The sequence below is a fragment of the Tripterygium wilfordii genome, chromosome 7 (genome assembly GCF_013401445.1).
Source record: "Tripterygium wilfordii isolate XIE 37 chromosome 7, ASM1340144v1, whole genome shotgun sequence".
Taxonomy (NCBI): domain Eukaryota; kingdom Viridiplantae; phylum Streptophyta; class Magnoliopsida; order Celastrales; family Celastraceae; genus Tripterygium; species Tripterygium wilfordii.
The window spans coordinates 1,186,003-1,202,354 of NC_052238.1; the positions used below are offsets into that span (position 1 = coordinate 1,186,003).

The 16,352-nt window shown below is 37.7% G+C and overlaps 1 protein-coding gene, 1 long non-coding RNA gene and 1 pseudogene across 6 annotated transcripts; all 3 read left to right on the plus strand.

Annotated features, from left to right (window-relative positions):
• Positions 1 to 2,060: 2,060 nt before the first annotated feature.
• On the plus strand, positions 2,061 to 6,377 carry LOC120002924. Of its 5 annotated transcripts, XR_005469208.1 has the most exons (7): positions 2,061 to 2,281; positions 2,397 to 2,471; positions 3,024 to 3,082; positions 3,711 to 3,861; positions 4,633 to 4,764; positions 6,100 to 6,211; positions 6,296 to 6,377. It is a non-coding gene; the product is annotated as an uncharacterized LOC120002924 (long non-coding RNA). The 5 variants fall into 5 exon arrangements; XR_005469210.1 differs by having other exon boundaries at positions 3,204 to 3,861; positions 4,633 to 6,211; XR_005469211.1 differs by having other exon boundaries at positions 3,414 to 3,861; positions 4,633 to 6,211.
• Positions 6,378 to 9,398: 3,021 nt separating this feature from the next.
• On the plus strand, positions 9,399 to 12,307 carry LOC120002923 (ankyrin repeat-containing protein At5g02620). Its single transcript, XM_038851778.1, has 4 exons — positions 9,399 to 9,724; positions 9,936 to 10,517; positions 10,617 to 11,026; positions 11,216 to 12,307. The coding sequence occupies exons 2-4, from the start codon at positions 10,172 to 10,174 to the stop codon at positions 12,089 to 12,091; spliced, it is 1,632 nt and encodes a 543-aa protein (XP_038707706.1). The 5' UTR covers positions 9,399 to 9,724; positions 9,936 to 10,171; the 3' UTR covers positions 12,092 to 12,307.
• Positions 12,308 to 12,735: 428 nt separating this feature from the next.
• LOC120002005 lies at positions 12,736 to 15,804 on the plus strand (annotated as a pseudogene).
• The last annotated feature ends 548 nt before the right edge of the window (positions 15,805 to 16,352 follow it).

The following is a 16,352-nucleotide window of genomic DNA, read 5'->3' on the forward strand; positions in this document are numbered from 1 at the left end:
ACAGGTCTGCATGTTATCTATTTAGAGTATGAGTCGTAGTGGAAGATCTATGTCTGTAATAGTGGCGTTCACTACTGTTGTTTACCTTGGGGCTTCCTTGACATTTTCTTGCTTAAAGCCTTCTTTAATAATATATCTGATCTATAAAAAAAAAACATGCATCATGCATGCATGTAAGAGAGAGGAGTTAATGCCACCCTTTGTCTCCGTTGCTATAATTGTTGACAACTTGACATAACAAACAAGAGCGCCTGACCAGCATTCCAGCTAAAAATACTAAAGGAGAAACCTTCCATGTGTAATCTCTATTTTACTTCTTGTCACGGACTTGGTTAACTCCAAGCTCAGCATGCGGCACTTAAATTTATATTCCTCATTCGTTAAGTCTTCCAACACTTAGGCTAGAGACGTTGAGAAAAACAACACCTGGAGCACACATGAGAGTTCCAATGAGCTGCTAGGGCTATTTCAATCTAACGACTACAAAATGTACATCTAGAACGCGCGATTTACAACAATATCCAGATATTTACAATAAAATATTCTCATAATGGAGAATTCCGCAACAGAATATTCACATAATGGAGAATATCCGCAACAGTCTAGCCATCTAGGGTTCTCTAGAATCTTCTAGGCCATCTACTTCCAATGTCAACAGACCAGATGTAGAACGTATGTTTATATATGCAAATTGCAATGTTCGGACAGTCCCAGCAAAATTCAAAGTCATTGTTATGTGTGTATATAATATATGTATTTGAAATTGTCTTTGTTATGATCCATTAATTGGATATAATATAAGCTCTCATTTTCTGTTCTTTGTGACGGATTGGAAAAAGACCGTCTTCAAAGATAGTAGCAACTAGTTTTCGTTATCCACCTAACAACATGGATCACCCAAATTAATGTCTTTCCATCCGTCAACGAAAATGGCAAGTTGACTTTGCCATTAATGAACGACCATTTCAGGCTAGAACCACTAACAACATATCTAATGAATGAATTGTCTGTTCAATTCTGTACAAATTGAAATGAATCCATGTGTTGTTACCTACACCATATCTGCTGTGAACGACTTAACACAATATTAATTATCCCGTCAGATCCATCTCATTCTCACGGACAAAACCATTATATCAAATGGGTCAGCCCAAAAGTGGGCCCATTTTAAAAACCAATCATGGGCCGCTTAAAGGGCCCACATTATATGTACTGTCCATATCTCTGATGGTGCACGGGCCAGCCACGAGTTTGCCTTACAATATTTGTCCATCATGTAAGACCTGGCAAGCTAGCTCCATTAACATGCCACCTCTTACCTCTCATCACTAATCGCTTTGCAACCCATATGGAGTCGTTAAAATCTATAATCTATAGTTTTTTTTTTAGATTTTTAAATATAAATTTGTCAACTAACTTTTCTATGATCTATAGTTTTTTTTGGTAGATTTTTTAATATAAAATTGTCAATTAACTTTGGCTTACAAACGATCAAGCCTTTTGATATACTAATCAAATTAGCAAAGAGACAAGTCACCTGATGTAACCTTTTAGCTCTTCAACTTTTAGATGTGAACATTAAACCCCCAACTCTTGACTTGTGATTTGTGAACATAATAATCCCTTAGACACTTAACATTAAATGTTTAGTATTACTTATTTCTTTCAAGCATGTATTTGGGCTGGGCCAGAATGTTGTGGAAGTTTATTGGGCTTTATGTTACTTATCATGTGGGTTCATTTATACGGCAAGGCGCGGGTTACCCGCTCGTCTCATATACTTTGTGTTTTTATTTGTATACTTCAAAAAAAAAATAAAAAATTATATATGCTATTTTAAATTGAAATATCCAAATGGCATTATAAAATAATTATTTCGTTTATCCCAATTATTGAATATAATGAAAATTTAATTCGAAATTTTCGTATGCTAATTGCCAGTTTCGTAGTCACGCATCTTTCATTGAATTTAAATATCAGAAACAATACGCGAAAAGGGCGGCAAAGAAAAAAGTTTCCATAACCTAAAAGGAAAAGGAAAAACGAGCGGCAAAGAAAAAAAAAAAGTTACCAAAACCTAACAGGAAAAGGAAGGGTAGCATCAAATATGGACTTTGGGGACGAATACATATGTACATTGTAACATAGAGTTTGATCAGACAATCGCCATCGAGAGGCACTTCAATGGAGAAGGCAGAGCTCATTGCGCGTTCTCAGCTTGATGAATCTTTACTCCCTATAAGCTTCGATATCTTGTCCCCGTGCCCTTTCACAGTCACAGGTTCTTGTTTTTTTGTTTTTCTCTTCCACTGTCATTTATTATATTAATTTTTTCGTGCGAAGCCCGTTCTGATTTGAAATGCACACCGTGTTTGTCATTCTTGTTTTTGACGAAGGTATCGGTGTGTTTCGATCCAAGATACGATAGGATTACGCATCCGGATATTAACCTAGAAAAGTCAATTTATGAGGTGAATTTTACTTTTGAATTCCAAATATTGAATTACTTAGATATGGGAATGGGACCAGAGGTCAGCAAAAAATGCCTGATTATTCAACGGAACAAAGTTCAGATTATGTCCATCTCATTTACTTGAGCATGAGACGGACATAACCTGAGAAACTTGCGATTGCTGACCTTACGCGAGCATGAATAGCTTTATTTTGTGCAAAACTTGGTATACGATATGCATACCATATTAGTTCAGGGATCTTGAGTTTAAATGCTATGTAGTTTAAACTCTGGATTTTAAGTTTGCACGAGGGTGAGCATCTTGCTCTTGTTGAACATTCATCTGCTACAATCATTGAAAACGAATTTTTATAGATGTGCAACCTGCCTAACATTCTTCTGCTTGTTTATCGCTTTCTGGTTATGATTGACTTTTATGACATCCTTTCTACGTATCTTCGGTTTTGACTATATTCTATACACTTAACCTAACATTTTGATTTCTATTATATTTCCTTGATGCTTGTCTCTCACAATAATGGGAATGAATGCCACATCTTCTTTCTGTCAGGACTTTTGTGTGCACAAACTTAAATCCTCTGTGGGAAAAGTTCCTCACTCCATCAGAAGGTAAGAATGTAAGTGTTAGGGGTGGCTTTTTTTCCCTTCTATTTTTCTGTCATAATTGATTTGATTACAGCATTAAGATTGTACATGTGCGCATAACATGGCAAACTCCTTTTTCTCTTAGATCATTATTTTCTCCCGACCCTGAAGTAAATTATGTGCTGGTCAGATGGATCGTTTTATTGAAGATATGGACTATTGCATATTTCTTTTGTCTGAATTTAATGTATTTTACCACCGGATAAGGAGTCATTCTTGGACTGCTTCTTAGCTTATTTATTTTCTATTTATTACATAGATACATTTGAAGATTCATGGATTTTCTTTCCTATAGATTACATTCATTGTTGTCAACACATGTCAAGTCCGCTGGGTAATGGAACAGTTGTGAAGACATCTGACAAGAAGATAGTTTGTTAAAAGGGTGTGATAACGTTGGGGAATTTCCTGGGCAGCTTTCTGACTAACTTGACTTCAGTACTTTTTGTACTCTGGCATTAGTTTACACTTTCGCACTATCATTTTACTTTATTATTGAGTATAGGGAACATTTAGCTCTTGCTTTGTTTTTTTTGGCAGAGAAGTTGGATTAGAATTATTGATGCCATTATGTTTTTTCGGTGACCCACAGCCCGAAGCAGTTGGAATAGCTTCTCATTGGAGTGGTGAGGACCTGAGAAACTCTGAAACTATTAACAAGCTTGTCTTTCAAGAGATGTTTGACCACATTGTCCGTGAGGCGATTGAAGAAATTGGAGCTCCCGCTGTATCTCTTGTAACCTGTAAGTTACAGTTTCTCTTGTTGAATAGGGAGATGATTTTTGTTTTCTTTCCTGTTGTGGTTTGTTGCACATACCTTTACTGCAGTTCTATTATTTTGTCCCCATTAGCATGGTAAAATTTTTCTTTGCATAGATATTAGTTCTATCCTACTCCCTCTTTGCCATTGCAAAGATTTCCACCATAATTTGTCTGGTGTTTTCCCTAGAAGACCTATTGGAATCGAAGCAGAATTAAAGATCTGTGACTCATATTATCAGAATATGATCTTTCTACATAATATTAGCCAGCAAACATACTAACAAAAAAAAAAAAAACCTTTGCAGATAGTCTCATGTGAAGCAAGATAAGTAGTAGAATTACTGAGTATATATTCAATAAGGCTTTAACAAGATTAGTGATGAAATCAGAAACAGAGAGATTGATCACTGGGAAAAAGTTGTCTCTGGATCATAGTTGTTGGGAGTGAGGGCAGAATCCATCAGCATGAAGTTAGAAGCTGTTTCACTAGCTAAAAGAAGCGTTTCTGTGAATATCAGGAATTGGTATGGGAAGAAGATGAGTGGATGATGTGTTACGTCGTTAATGAATCTTTTGTTAAATTTTGAAAAAAAAAAACTGCATGTTTCCCCTGGCTAGATATTTTGTTGAATGTGTTTGGACTTTGGTGTGAGTGCTTTATTGTCGCAGTGTCCTCTTCAAATGTTTTGTATCCTCTTCAAAGTTTTATGTAGCATTTGTGCTCTGTTGTCCATTTGATGCTTGTACTTCAGGTCATGCTGATGGCAAACATTTCCATGTGTTCATGCTAAGAAAGGGGTTTCAAAAAAATGATTCAGGTAAAAAGGTCGCCTTTTCTGAGAGCTTGGTGGGATCAATACAATGCATAAATGGAAGAGACAAAGGTAACACTTGAGTCTATTATCTTACCTCATCAATACCTTCTTTTACCCTTTTTGCATCTTGCAAGCCTCGTATTGATAATTTTCATTCTTATTTCTTTTCATCTGTATTATCTTTTCGGGGGCTTGTGCTACACATTAGTGTGAAAAAAGGAGTAAAAAAGTTTTAAAACGAGGGACTTCATCTCATGTCTTCTCTACTTCATTAGTAAGCTCCTGATAGAAAGCTATAGTGATAACGGCCAAAAGTAATGAGCTGACATGTCGCTTAGTAGCCAAAGGCAGGGACTAGCAGTAGTGCAGTACGTGTCTTATTTACCTAGCAAGAAGATTTGACACAGAGAAATTTAGTGTGCAGGGGATGTATAGTCAGAAATAGAATATCAAAACGAGCACGTGAGATTCACCTTGATTGCTGACTATACAACGTATGAAAAATTCTGCCTTGCTGGTTTGGCCAAAACTTATTGAGCTTAATATTGTAGTCTGGAATGAAATTCTGACTTGGTTATGTGATTCCTTGATGTGAGTTCTTTGAAATTCTGACTTGCTGCCTCATAGTAAAACCTTGCCACTGGACGTAGTTTAGAAAAATGTCTACAGGCCGAGTCTTAAATGTCTTAAAGTGGGCACAGTCAAATATGTATTTTTCGAACTGTATTAAAATTTGAATAGCGGAGAGAAAAATGCTTAACTTCCATTAGTCAAAAGGTTTTGGTGGTTGGTAAAACCACAAGTTTAGCATGGTAAGGATCCTGATACTTTCCCTCGGGGGTGCCAACCGGCCATTATCAATCATCAAATTTGCTGTCCAATGAGATTACTTTGGAGGGGAGCCTTACTATCACAATCGTGTTTCAGGTTTTTATATTCTTAAAAGTCAGGGAATTATCACCATGCAGTGGATATTATATTCTCCTGAAATACCACAGTATATTGCTTCTTAAAGGTAGTATTGTTTGGACTTTTTTTATATTGGATGTGTGCAGACCTGTTGGAAGTATGTTTTATTAGGCGTATAGTATATTTTTAGGGGCAGTGCAAGATCGAAATTAAAATTGGTCTCTTAAAGTTCAAGACCAAAGAAATTTGAAGTCAAAGAAGTTGGATGATAAAAAATGGTATCTCATAGATTTATAAGTAACTTGTGTGGCCTTTTCTGCTTTCTTCGATATGAAGTACTTGCCTTTACACCGTAAATGAACTAGTCGTGCACTTTTGCTGCCTCGGCTTTCTGTGTTGATGCTCGTCCTTTTACAAGCAGATGAATTTGTTTATAGTGATTGCAGAACAGTGCTTGATAAAGAGATTTTAAGAGGTTTTGTTGGGTATATATAGGCTGCCTGCATGAGCTTTTAAGAAGCACCATTAATCTTTCATAATTCACTTTCAACCCAAAGAATGAACATTGCTGAAAGTGATAGGATTCTTGAAGCCAAGTAACTTGATGGTAGCTAGCCTGATTCTTTCCTATACGTCATTCTGTATTCTTTTGGGATATAATTGATTCATTAGGTTTTGTTAATATGTGTAGTCATGGATGGTTGTGATCATTTGAAGGGGTCCAAGAACAAATAGAATTCATATAAGTTTTTACGTGACAATGACAATGACAATGACAAAAACAAGGTTAGTCCTAAAAGTAATTTATTCTATTTGTTTAGTAATGGAAATGACCATTGCTAACCTCATCCTCCCTACAAGATAGAAAGATTGAAAAGGTAAAAGGGGTCCACCGTCATTGAATCGCAATCAATGAAGTCAATGACCTTATTGGACAACTACATGTAAACGATTTTTATTTTTCTCGAAGAGTAATGAACCATATTATCAGTAGTTTTGGTTTAGTTCCATTCAATTACAAATTGTTTTGATCCCCATTTAGAATAGTTATTGGAAATGGAATACATGTTCTTACAAATAAGTTGTGCAATGTAGTTCTCCATTTTATTTTGGATTTGCAATTATATGTAGGGTGGAATGAGGGACTCATTTGATCATTTCCAATCACGATCATGTGGTTGACAACATGAGATTCCTTTTGTAAGAGTCCTGGGGCTATGATTTTGAGGGAAATAATATTTCAGCGGAAATTAAGGCATTCCTGTTTGTTTTAGTCAGTTAAGGCAAATGCAATGGGAATTAATTTGCTGGGCCAACATTTTTGTTGGCTCGGTCCCACCTCTATTACACAAAAAGTCAAGTCAAACACGAATTCTAATACAGCCACATCAGCAAAACACAAATTTCTATAAACTTTTTCTTCCCACACACTTTCTCTTTCTAACCAACCCAACAACATTCCATTCTTCTATATTATCCACAACAAAACTACATCAAAACATCAAATATCAATACATCCACATCAGGAAAACACTTATCCCAATATAGTCACATAAGCAAAACACATTTTACAATACAGTCACATCAGTAAAAGACAATATCGTTGTTGGCCCGATACTACTTCATCATTGCATTTGCCCTTAGTTTGGCAGGTAGTTGGGATCCGACGTTATCTGTTTATTGAATTAGATACATACTTGTTTCAGTATTTGTCGGGGTAATTTTTGATAACTGCTGCATATAATAAGACACCTTGTTTTTCAAGAGCGCGTGTACTTGCGTTCCTCTTTTAGGGGTTTCTGGAACGCGCGTGGGCTCTATGTTCTGTGGCAAAAGTAAATGAAAGCGTTTTTGTCTTAACTCGCAAGTGGGACTCCCTGTGTGTGTCCAAGGACACTCGCTGTCTACGCGTGTGGACCCTGGCATGAAGCCGACTGGGACCCACTTGTAGCTATTAGTCAGCTGTGTGCCATATCATTTATATCTTCAAATATTGGATTATTGCACGATTAAATGTATATTCGATGAATCATGAGTGCGTGATTTAGGCATTGTGTGGTGTTGTCATGGTGTGTGTTACTTACCTTTTGAAAAATAGTTTGTTCCGAATTTCTCTCCAAATTAATCTCCTCTCATCTTACGTGTTAAATTTTTAGGGGTCCTATATCTTTGTGTTCATAATTTATAAATATCGCGCATGCGACATGAATTCATGTTAAAATGAGGGATAATTTTAGGGGAGTCTATAGAATGGATCGAAGATTAAAATGAAGGATAATTTTTGGGAGTTTGTAACATTATTTTTATTTTTTCCCAATTCGCTAATAAAAGTAAACAATTTTTGTACATGTGTTGGTGGGATGTGTTTCCTGCTTTCATTCACCCTCTTAATATGCTTTCATCTTTTACTCACCATCAGTACATCACCCCTCTCTCAAAATAAGGATAAACATTCAAACTAGTTGAAACTATCTAAATAATGAGGTTTTTAAAAGTCGTTTACTTTGAATTATGCCATGTGTCGTCTTTTATCTTATTGCGGAGGGAAAATATTAATAATAGGGTAAACGACCACTTTGTCAAATTTTTTGTTTTATAGATAACGGCACCTTTCTTTGACCTAATTTTTTGGCTGCCACTGGATGACGGAGGTGGCTGTGGAACCGTATACTAAGAGCATCTCCAATGATAACAAAAATGTAATACAGTAAAACCTAATATAAGTATATGTGATACAATGGGACAACATTTTTAAACACTCCCTAACATCAATTATCAACTATTTTCCCTTCTCCTTATCTCTTTTTCTCTCTCTTGAGTACACATTGTAAAATTTTATTGGTTTATTTGTGTGTGTGGGTCCAAAATTTGACTCTTAATAAGCTCTTGATATGTCAAGAGCCCATTAAGTTTAGATTTGATTTCAAGTGTATATTTGTACCCATTGTAGGCATTAAGAACTTGAAACTAGTGTTTCAAGTGAAGAAAAAAAGTTATCAAACATCCATCGTGGATGCTCTAATTATGCCATACTTGCTATTTGAAAAGAATCTACTAAGCCCTTTGCGCTCTATGCGTCTATAAAGGCAATCTGCTTGATGGGTTTTATTATTGTCAATCCTAAATCATGGCTATCTCGCTATCGTTTGTTCCATTTGTCAACAATATCAGCCAATCCGATGGAGATAAGTTGTTGTATGAGCAGTGCCTGGTTCATGCATGAAGTACAAGCGCGTTGGACACATTAACTGGTTAACGAGTCGGGAGTTATATTACACTATTGCCTTTTTCCCTGTAGGGTATAGAAAATGAAAGAAACTTTATCTGGCGTTGAAAATCTGAAATATTAGACCAGAAAAAGAAAGCAATTTCTTCGCTGAAGAAAATAATTTCCATAGATCAGCACCACCAGTTTTCAAAATTAAGGATGTATGCAGTAGCACCACGTTCGTGTTTCTAAATTCAAGAAGGTAAAATACGTTTGCCACTGAGAAATAATTTATTGTCAAAAGGTAGGAAAATTTTAATGAAAAAATAAAGCTTAGCTAAATAACCCAAAGATTTCACACATGTTTTTTGAGAATGTGTTAAAAGAGATTTATGCGAACATAAACATACAAGCGAAGAGACCGCAAAAGAGTCAACCCATTAGGTGTTCGGTCAAGAAAGAGCAACTCACCCGCGCTACAAAGGACACTCAAGGCGCGTGGTTCTGTTATTTCGGTTGTCCCCATTAGCGAGCACCTCTGGTTTTTGTTTTTGGGTTTTTCGTTCTTTATTTTAATTTTCGTTTCTGCCTCAGGGCCTCAGCCAATGTTATTGTCGCCATCCTCACGACCTTTACAAAAGTCTTTCATATAATAGCTCTAGCTACTCTGGGTTCATTTTTTAGGTTCACATAAAGTGATTGTTATTGCGCTTACATGTGCGATTCATTTTTGTTTGGCCTATACTTGTTATTCCTTTCATGTTATATTCCTTTAAAAACACACATTACAGCTTGTTTTGATGATCTGATTGTCTTTTGGTTCTCTGGAGAGAGACTGGGTGCTTCTCAATTGTATGGGCTCTTTGGTCTTTCATGTAGGAGAGCAAAAGTAGCTCTTTCCTTCAGACCCAGGTATTTACACGGCCCTGTTTTCCTCTCTGTTCATTTTCTATTTTCTTTATTGTCAATCATCTAATGAATTTAAGAAGACGGAGGAAGACCCATGATTCTTTTCCTTATAGTTTGTGAAGTTATTTACTCAAAAACATTTTGGTTGTCGGTGGAGATTACCGTTGTTGTTTCTCTGAATTAAAACCCAGATTTCTTTTCTAATCTTGAACAGGCCTATAATTTCGGATGGGTAAAATGGAGGTCAGAATCAAGCCCCAAAAGATTCAGCTTGTTGAATCAGAAATTAGTGCAAAATATCATCAACTAGCTTGTTGTCGACATATAATGACTCCTGTATATGATAAATGCCAAGTTTGATCTGGGTTCTTGCTGATAAGAGGAAGAAAACTTGAATTATCGATTAGATTTAGCTTAGAAGAGGGAAATTCCTTTTGTTGGTAAAATCAGATGGAGGCACAACCAACCACACCTGCCGGGCAACCAAGCGCGCCCAGAAAGAAGATGACCAAACAGTTAACAGGAAAGCGCGATGACACGGTGTTACATTCCGCGGCGAGAGCAGGAAATCTGAGTGCAGTAAGAGAGACCCTTACCAGCACTGAAGAGGGTGAGTTGAAGGAATTGTTGGGGAAGCAAAACCAATCAGGTGAAACTGCACTTTATGTTGCTGCAGAGTATGGTTATGTTGATGTGGTTAGGGAGATGATACAGTGCTATGATCTTGCCGATGCCAGTATTAAAGCGAGGAATGGGTTTGATGCACTCCACATTGCTGCCAAACAGGGGGATTTGGGTATGTAAATTTTCATGATTTCTTTTGCTTTTGCTCATTGTGATGATTGGGTTCTGAAAAATTAAACTTTATGTCGAGTCCCGGTTTGCCTTGCTGTAGAGGTGTTGAAGGTACTAATGGAGGCTCATCCGGAACTGTCTATGACTGTCGATTTATCGAACACCACTGCGTTGCACACGGCTGCAACACAAGGGCATATAGAGATAGTGAATTTTTTATTGGAGGCAGGGAGTAGTTTGGCAACGATTGCGAGAAGTAATGGGAAAACAGCCCTACATTCTGCAGCAAGAAATGGTCACTTGGAGGTTGTGAAGGCACTCTTAGCAATGGAGCCTGGGATTGCAAGAAGGATGGATAAGAAGCGGCAGACTCCCCTTCAGATGGCGGTGAAGGGCCAAAACATTGAAGTGGTGGATGAATTGATTAAAGCAGACCCTTCTGCAATAAACATCACTGATACCAAGGGAAACACAGCATTGCATATCGCAACAAGGAAGGGCAGAGCTCAGGTATATTGACAAAACCTATCGTAGCCTGATTTTTAATTTTTTTGAAGCTGCCTCCTATAATGAAAGTAAACATAAGCAGTTGTATAAATACTGGCCTTCTTACCAACCATGAATGTGTTACTAGGAAAACACATTTCTTCCTAATAACATGGTGTCACTGCTGACATGATTTCGATGCCGTTTGTGCAGATTCTTAAGCTGTTACTTGCACACAAGGAGACGGACATAAAAGCTGTGAACAGGACTGGTGAAACAGCCATTGACACTGCTGAGAAAATTGGGAATTCTGATGTTGGAGCCATTCTGCGTGAACATGGAGTACAGAGTGCCAAAGTAATCAAGCCCCAAGCAACAAACCCTGCTCGCGAATTGAAACAAACTGTCAGCGACATCAAGCATGAAGTACATTACCAGCTCGAACACACCCGTCAAACCAGAAAACGAGTGCAAGGTATTGCCAAACGTATCAACAAAATGCACACAGAAGGCCTCAACAATGCAATCAACTCCACCACTGTTGTAGCCGTCCTCATTGCCACAATCGCCTTTGCAGCCATTTTCACTGTCCCCGGCCAATATGTTGATGATCCAAATGACATCCCTCCTGGCCTATCACTAGGAGAAGCAAACATCTCCCCAAATGTTTCCTTCATAATCTTCTTTATCTTTGATTCCATTGCCCTCTTCATTTCTCTGGCTGTAGTGGTGGTGCAAACTTCTGTTGTAGTGATAGAAAGCAAGGCAAAGAAGCAAATGATGACGATAATCAACAAATTGATGTGGTTGGCTTGTGCACTGATTTCAGTGGCGTTCTTGGCACTATCCTTTATTGTGGTGGGTAAGCATGAGAGGTGGTTAGCCATTGGAGTAACCATCATAGGAACGAGTATAATGGCCACAACCTTGGGAACAATGTGTTATTGGGTAATCAAGCATCGGATTGAGGCATCAAATATAAGAAGCATTCGGAGATCATCGATTGGGAGTAGATCACGGTCCTTTTCCATGTCTGTGATGTCAGATTCCGAACTCTTGAACAATGACAAGAAAATGTATGCAATTTGATGATTTCGTCATAGATTTTGGCCATTGTATAAGTTGACCTCTGATTGTATATTTCTTGAAGAGCTGGTCATCCTTTTCTTCGGGAATTTTGATCATTGTAAGAAGATATCATTCCTACGCTGTGATCATGGTTAAGGATGAATTTTGACAACTTGTTGTCAGAACAGCTCACCCAAACATGACAAAGGGAATCAATTGCTTTTTTCTACTGCGCCAGTCTCAAATCCTCCCAGCAGGTTCAGTTTGTTTTCTCAAAGAATTGTCAATTATTAAAACGAAGAATTGATTTAATGCAAGTGATTGGCTTGTTATGTCTATTTTGAGAGAAAATATGGCAATGACGAACACCAATCAATTGTAAGAGCTATGGACTATTTTGTTCTGAATTGGGGCTTCTGACAATTTCCTGTCCGAGAATGAGATTGTGCCTGCCTAGAATGGGCTAGGCCACCTCCCAGACCAAAACTGAGCCCATATGTTTGCTTTTGCTGCTGCACCACTTTAGGCCCATTGTTTCAGCACAAGCATCTGATGGGCTTGGGTTTCTCATTGGACATAGTCAAAGCCCATTTGATTTTTTATTGAGCCCGTATGATTGCTTTGATGCAATATAACTGTGGGTGGGCCCTATTGTTTTAGAAGTCCTAAACGGGTTTGGGTATCTCCGCGGAGCTCATTAATCGCTTCTCCGCAGTCTCGATACCCGTCAATAAGGAGTCTGAAAACTGAAAGCTTATTTGATTCGAGAGTGTCAAATCTGATTCGGAAGAGAGAAATTCAATTAGTTGTGAAACCCTAACATCTCTCTGTCAATGGTAATCAAAGGCGAAATGGATGATGAACTGCTGGAATTGCAAAAGCAATTCGAGTTTGCTCAACAAGCGAAGTCGAGCATTAGACTGCCAGAGCGAAACGTCGTGGAATTAGTGCAAAAGCTACAGGAGATTCACATCATCGATTTCGACCTTCTCCACACCGTGTCCGGCAAATAATTCATCAGTCCTGTAAGCATCTTCCCTCTCTATCGCTCTCTTTCAGCAGCTATTTGGTCTTTGAAAACAAGAGATTAGTCAACTTCAAAATTCTGTGTGTTTTTGCTTTTATGTATGAATTTTTGCTGTATGACGAAAATCAGATGATTGGCCTTAATTGAACTATATCTCGTCGCTGTTTTGCGTGGTGTAAGCCACAGATGGTGTAAACTTCGAAATGCATCTAAAGTTTTTTTGTCGAAAACCTAAATTAGGAAACGATATTGAAGTTCTCCATGATACAATCACTGTTTCTAAAAGTTTTCCCAACGAAGTGGTTATTCTTTACATGATTTATGCTTATTGAGTGAGTGTCGTTTTGAGTGAAACGAATGTGATTATATGAATGGTCGTGCATGTGCAATTGAGGGATGAAATCTTGGCCAAAGTCAGGAAACTAGGGCGTGTTTCTTTGATTGATCTTGCGGACGCTACTGCAGTTGATTTATACCATGTTGAGAAGCAAGCTCGACCGATTTTTGTGGATGATGCTGGGCTTATGTTGATTCAAGGAGAAATAATATCACAATGGTATTGGGACAATATAGCTGAAGAAATTAACGAGAGGCTTCAAGAATATTGTCACATTGCTTTGGCAGAAATTGCCTCACAATTACAAGTTGGCTCTGAGTTGGTTGCATCCATTTTGGAAGCCCGACTAGGGAAATTGGTAACATGAAATGTGTAGTTCCATATTGTTATATTTGTTTGCATGTAAAACTGCACAGAATTTTGACGAGGATCATTTCTCCACCTAGGTGAAGGGCAGACTTGAAGGTGGTCAATTGTATACACCTGCATATGTTGCTCGGGTCACTGCCATGGTTGGTGGTGCTGCAAGGGGAATCACAGTTGCTGCATGAGATGGAGGGAGCCAGTGGCGTGGCTGTTGAGGGTATGTTTTTCTAATCCTTGTTTAACGGACTGGTCAAATAAGGGGAGGTCTTAGGGTCCCTTCATGCTGGAGTTCACTGGACACCAACTGTATGTACTGTATTCTTTTGTGCTCATATTTTTTTGCTGTTGAGGCATGCTTTATGAGAGCGAGTCTCAATGTCTTTTATAATCTCCGGCATAGTTGTGAGACTATTTGATATTTCTAGACTTTGTGTCAAAGCAATTTAGCAAGGTTGCTGGCCTTCGAAATTTTGAGTGAACTGGAATTTTCTTTTGCCTCCTAAAGCTTCCATTCATTTGAATAGGGAGTGCAGGTTTTATTGCCTTTTCTGTTTGCATCTAAACTTGAGATTTATTTTCTTATAACGTTGTGGAATTAAACGGGATTTTGTCCAATCTATTTACTTATTGTGGGAGTTCAACTAGAGGTAATTAAGGAGAAGAAGAGTGATGTGAAATAAGGACCCTTCACTTTTAGAGTTTAGTATATCATCCTTATATGTTGCTTCCTTTTAGCATTTACTGGCTGCCTTCATAATGTTTATGTAGGAATATGGTTAATATCACTTGTTAATTGCTCGATCTGAAAGGGAAATATGAGGCAGGTTGTGATTTTCATGTTTTCAGAAAGTCCGGTGCAGTCATTTTAAATAGTGATGGTTGTTCTCATATTGCACGCTTTTGTGCAACAGGTCTTTGCTATTGCTTAAAGGGAATGCATAGTTCCATCTTTTCACAGGTTTGGAGAGTCCAATGCTCCTTTCAATTAATGTTAGATGTAAAATATCAGAGGGCATTATATTTAGGAAGAAGTTTGACCAGTACTTCTTCTTTTTTTTTTTTGCTGTTTCGTTCGTGTTTTTCAAAATTCATTTATCAGCTATGAAGCTCTTAACAAACTTGGAATTTTCCAGCCTGTTCAGTTCTTGCAGGTATTTTTTTCTTTATATTTATTTAGGGTTTCTTGAGAGTGGTTTTTTTTGGTAATCTTTGAGGATGTTTATCTGATTCTCATCTAATTGAAGCTGTAATCATGCCAACCAGATTCAGCAACGGAGGATGCTATTGAACGAGGTACCTGGTAAGGGGTTCACATCTGTCTTCTTCACTTTTTTTTTAAATGTTGTCTTTTCTTAATTATCTTATTGTCATATAGATATTAATTCTTGGACTATCTCATAGCCTAAACCAACTGAAAGATTCAAATGTGAATTCCTGCCTTGGATGTTTTAATTGTTTGTAGGCCAGGCCTTTTCTTCATAAATGCTTAATTAAGTAATAAATTGAGTTCCTATGTTTTTCATGCTATTTTTTTGGGTATAGAAGTTATGCTAGATTTGAGAATGATGGCCAGGTATTGTTTTAACAGATTTGTGTGCATTTGTGATGTGAAGTTTTAGCATCAAATTGGATGTTAGCTAGCACAAGTCTTCTATTCTGCTTTTGCCTTCATACGGCATATGGCTTTTGCAATCAATGGGACTGTCATTATAAACCAGTTGATACCTTGTGCAATGAGTTGCTCATCATATCTAGTAGTTCTATTAGTGTTAAATGAATGGACATAATATATATTCTTGGAGACCAAATCTCATTCGGTGATGTTTATAGAAAAACATTGGGAAGAAACTGTTGAACTTTCCTCATAAACATGTAATGTTGCAGGATAGATTCACTCTCTGTCTTACCGGCATCATTTTGTCACTTTGCTGCATTCTTCATTTTATTGATTTTGCACTTCTGATAATTTTGTCACTTTGCTGCATTCTTCATGAACCCACATGAGAAATTAGGGAGAATATATCATATGAATTCTCCTTTACCATTCACTCCTGTGAAAATCTACACTCTCACTTCACATCCAATGTTCTTTGTTATCATTCCATCCATGGCTTTCTGCACTTATATGGGAAGCCGGTCAATCAAATCCAATCCAAAAGTACGGATAAAATGTGGTTGTTTTGTACTTTAGTTAGTTTGTTTCCAATGTGATGATAGAGTTTGTCGTGCCCATGCATAAACTTAGGCCGGGCCTGTTCAAATTTGTACAAGGCCCGGACATAAACTTGGGCCGGGCCTGTTCATCAATTTGTGGCGGGCCTTTTTGATATACTTGGGCCGGGCACTTGCATAAATAAGGTCCTGGGCTTTTCATAAATCTGGGTTGGGTCGCCTCTTAAATTTTGGGCCGGGCATAATTTGGGCCTGGCCTGACCCAAATTTATTGGGCCGACCCGTGTATAAGGTCGGGCACTATTGATCAACTTGTCTCGTTTAGTTGGCCCTGTAAAATTACGGACTTGAGCCAGTATATTAGGCATTTAGGCCTGAGG